Source organism: Pectinophora gossypiella, chromosome 9 (assembly GCF_024362695.1).
Source record: "Pectinophora gossypiella chromosome 9, ilPecGoss1.1, whole genome shotgun sequence".
Classification (NCBI taxonomy): Eukaryota; Metazoa; Arthropoda; class Insecta; order Lepidoptera; family Gelechiidae; genus Pectinophora; species Pectinophora gossypiella.
In genome coordinates, this window is record NC_065412.1 from 993748 (window position 1) to 997272 (window position 3525).

The 3525-nt window shown below is 39.1% G+C and overlaps 1 protein-coding gene across 1 annotated transcript; it reads right to left on the reverse strand.

The window, feature by feature from the left end:
* Window positions 1-447: 447 nt before the first annotated feature.
* LOC126369346 (contactin-like) lies at window positions 448-3217 on the reverse strand. Its single transcript, XM_050013698.1, has 3 exons — window positions 2906-3217; window positions 2017-2100; window positions 448-657 (listed from the first exon to the last, which is right to left on the reverse strand). Exons 1-3 carry the CDS (start codon window positions 3095-3097, stop codon window positions 454-456), a joined length of 480 nt encoding a protein of 159 aa, XP_049869655.1. The 5' UTR covers window positions 3098-3217; the 3' UTR covers window positions 448-453.
* Window positions 3218-3525: the final 308 nt, after the last annotated feature.

Below are 3525 nucleotides of genomic sequence, written 5' to 3' on the forward strand. Positions count from 1 at the left end.
TATGGGCGGCAAAAAGGATGGAGCCGTGGTAGCCCAGTTGGTAGAACGCTTGCCTCTCATTTTGAGGTCGCAGATTCGAATACAACACAGTCTTAAACCAATGATTGTCGAATTTGTTTTCGAATTCATGTTTGGATCATAAATGGTTATCACGTGCTCAGCGGTGAAGGAAAACATCGTGAGGAAAACCACGTTCCCGAGAAATGCATTTTCGGAGGTATGTGACCTAAACTGTATTGGGCTGGTTTCCCCTTCGCGAGTTTGACGGTCAGACAGTCAGATGCTTCTGTAAAAAACCGGACCTGTCAAATCTTGAGGTTAGGTAAGTGGACCCTGTGAAAAACCGGGATAATGCTAAGGAGATGATGATGATGGACGGCAAATAGGATCGTTGTTTTCTATATATGACTTTTTTTTAAGGAGGGGTAAAATAAAAAAAATCATAGGTACTGTTTAGACTAAATTATAAAAGTCCTTGGCATGTTTATCTTCGGTCAACTTAATCCTCCATGGATTGGATAGCGGTCCCTCCGTGCTCTTAGTGTACGCTTGCACCCGTGTCTCGTAGAACACGTTGCGTTTCAGGTTCTTCACTACGAAGGTCGTCTTATCTGTGATGTACTCGTGCGGCTTGCTGGTAGGGATGTCATCTGTCAACTAAAAAAATAACTTATGGTTAAAAATTGACAGGTTTCTCTCTGTCTTTTATTTTAATTTTTTTATTTTTATTTATGTATATTAAGAATCAAACGGTCATTTACATGAAAGTATTACATTATGGTAATTAGTTTAGACCTATAGTTTCCTTAATTAATTATAATTAACAACAATGTGGTCTGTAACTTAAATTACTTACTACTTCCATTTTAATTTATCTAGGGTAGTTTACTTTAATAAAAAATAATAAACATACAATAACAAAAGATTAAAGAACAAACAATATGGATGATTCCAAGGTCAAAGATAAACATTAAAGATGCAGATTACTGAATATCTTTTTTTAAGAGCTGCGCTCTTCTCGGTGGAGTAATCGCCTTCATTACTCCATAGATAGGGCGTGTAGAACGGTGGTTGCCCCAATCGCCTTCCGTTCCGCAGTACACCGACCAATTTCTCAATCGGTGATGTTCTAGCTAGAGTCCTACCAGAATCCATTTCCTCGGCCTCCAACCAGTACTGATACCGCTGCTACCCGGCATCAGGGATGCGCTTTTGAAGTAGCGGCGCCTACTCGCTACGTCACAAGATCGTCATAGAACCTAAGTAGCATTTAATAGGTTAGCCCGTCCCAGTGAGCTACCCACTACGTGTTTTGATTGGTTTCAGTAACCCAATTTTATTCCGGATTGAAACTACTTAGATTAGTATACTTGTGCCCTACTTTTAATAGTTTTATAAGATTTCTGATAGAGTAATTTGGGACGCACCCAAACCCGCACTGGAGCAGCGTGGTGGAGTATGCTCCATACCCCCTCCGGTTGATTGAGGGGAGGCCTGTGCCCAGCAGTGGGACGTATATAGGCAGTTTATGTATGTAATTTGGGACGGACTCACATTTCTAAAACAGTTCAGTTCGATGAGTCTTTGATGATGTAATAAATAATAACGAAAAAAATTCGTCTAAAAACTTTCGTACAAAGTTTTGTAGTGGAAATTAAATATCAAATGCTTAATATAATAAATCATAAATACTTAATTTGATACATATAAATTATTATTCTTTAAGGCTCTCGGGAAGAGCGGAGTCTCCTGATACAGGCGCAACGCTTAAAATGAGGCTCCAATCACCTATACTAGTGTATTGGTTCTCTGTACAAATAAAGTATTTTGTATTTTTTTACGGCGGGGTAATCCAGCAAGGTCGTATTTTTGAATTTAAAAACCATCTCAGACACAGAAGATAGTGTTTTAGATTTTGAAAACAAAATATACCTACACGCATTGGGCCGATAGCAATTATTTTTTTCTCCATAAAACGCTGAATCAAATGATAACGTAATAAAAAGATGAACTTACGGTAGGAGGCTCTTCATCGACCAATGTCATGACGCCATCAATCAGTTGGTAGATTTTCTTATTAGGGAGTTCCCATACTTTAATCTGAAATAATAAGAAAAATCAAATATAAGTGTGTGTATGTGTGTGTGTGTGTGTGTGTGTGTGTGTGTGTGTGTGTGAGAAGAGAGAATAAACATAAATAAAATATGCTTAACAGAAACATACCATACATTCACTGCCGGGCACAGGCTTTCTATCAATCAACCGGAGGGGTATGGAACATACTCTACCACGCTGCTCCACTGACTTAACCCTTTCACGGACAGAGACCATGGGTCATTGATGGTTCATAATAGGTAGTATGACACTTTGGAATCGGAACGTCCGTAGACGTTCTGTCCTTGAAAATGTTAAAATACCTTTCGAAGCACGGGGTATCCATAGAAACAAATTTAACGGCATCCGTGGTCCAGTGGTTGAGCGTTGTGCTCACGGTCCGGAGGTCCCGGGTTCGAAACCCGGTGGGGACAAATCACAAAAAATCACTTTGTGATCCCTAGTTTGGTTAGGACAATACAGGCTGATCACCTGATAGTCCAAAAGTAAGATGATCCGTGCTTCGGAAGGCACGTTAAGCCGTTGGTCCCGGTTATTACTTACTAATGTGAGTACGTAGTCGTTACACGAGTCATGTCAGGGGCCTATGGCGGCTCAATAATAACCCTGACACCAGGGTTGATAAGGTTAGTTATCGACCTCACAACCCACATGATAGAGAAGAATTTAAAAATAACATAGAGTCACGAACTCAGCATTGTGTACATTTCCGGGGAAACAGACACTGTTAACATAAATAACATGCCTAAAAATGCTCCCGACTATATTCCCAATTGGAGTTATCACGTACCTTGTATCCTGTGACTGGGTCCGCTGGATCACCGCTTGTGACAGGAGTCCAATCGACTTGGAAGCCAGCAGGGTCAATCGCTGTCAACTGGCGCAAAGAAGGAGCCTTCAGACTCGCCCTCTTTACTCTCTCATTTTCTAGCACAAAACCTTGCGCTACGGCGACGAAAAGAATAAAATACAGGCACTTCATTTTAATTTTTTAAATTTTAAAAATACAATCTTTTTCAAATTTTAAATAGATTCTTTTTAAATATTTTTTTCGTTCGAATTTCAAATAGTCAGTTCGACGGCCACTTCACTAATGGAATGTTCGGGTAATGAATTTGTTTTTAAATGCCTCGTTAAATGTAAAGTTGCGTTCTGATTGGTCAGTTACAATGGGGTTTTTACTACGATGAATCATAAATGTATACTTACACACTGTTTACCTACCTATGACAATGTAGGTCAGTAGTTAGATAGTTTCGCAATATCTGTTTACGTTTAAGGAAAATTTGACGGTTGTGAAATATGGTTCTCGAATTATTATTGTCGATTTATCTTTTCGTGATAAAATTTTCATTTAATAACAACAGCTTACTGCATTTCTTTGTTCGGTTAGTAATTCAGTTATCGCAA

What these genes read in the sequence shown, in the direction of transcription:
- LOC126369346 (XM_050013698.1), bottom strand. Translation starts at nt 3,097, where the DNA reads ATGAAGTGCCTGTATTTTATTCTTTTCGTCGCCGTAGCGCAAGGTTTT. An exon ending in ACCCAGTCACAGGATACAAG is followed by an intron (nt 2,101 to 2,905) that starts GTACGTGATAAC and finishes TTATTATTTCAG; the next exon opens with ATTAAAGTATGGGAACTCCC. An exon ending in TCGATGAAGAGCCTCCTACC is followed by an intron (nt 658 to 2,016) that starts GTAAGTTCATCT and finishes TTATTTTTTTAG; the next exon opens with TTGACAGATGACATCCCTAC.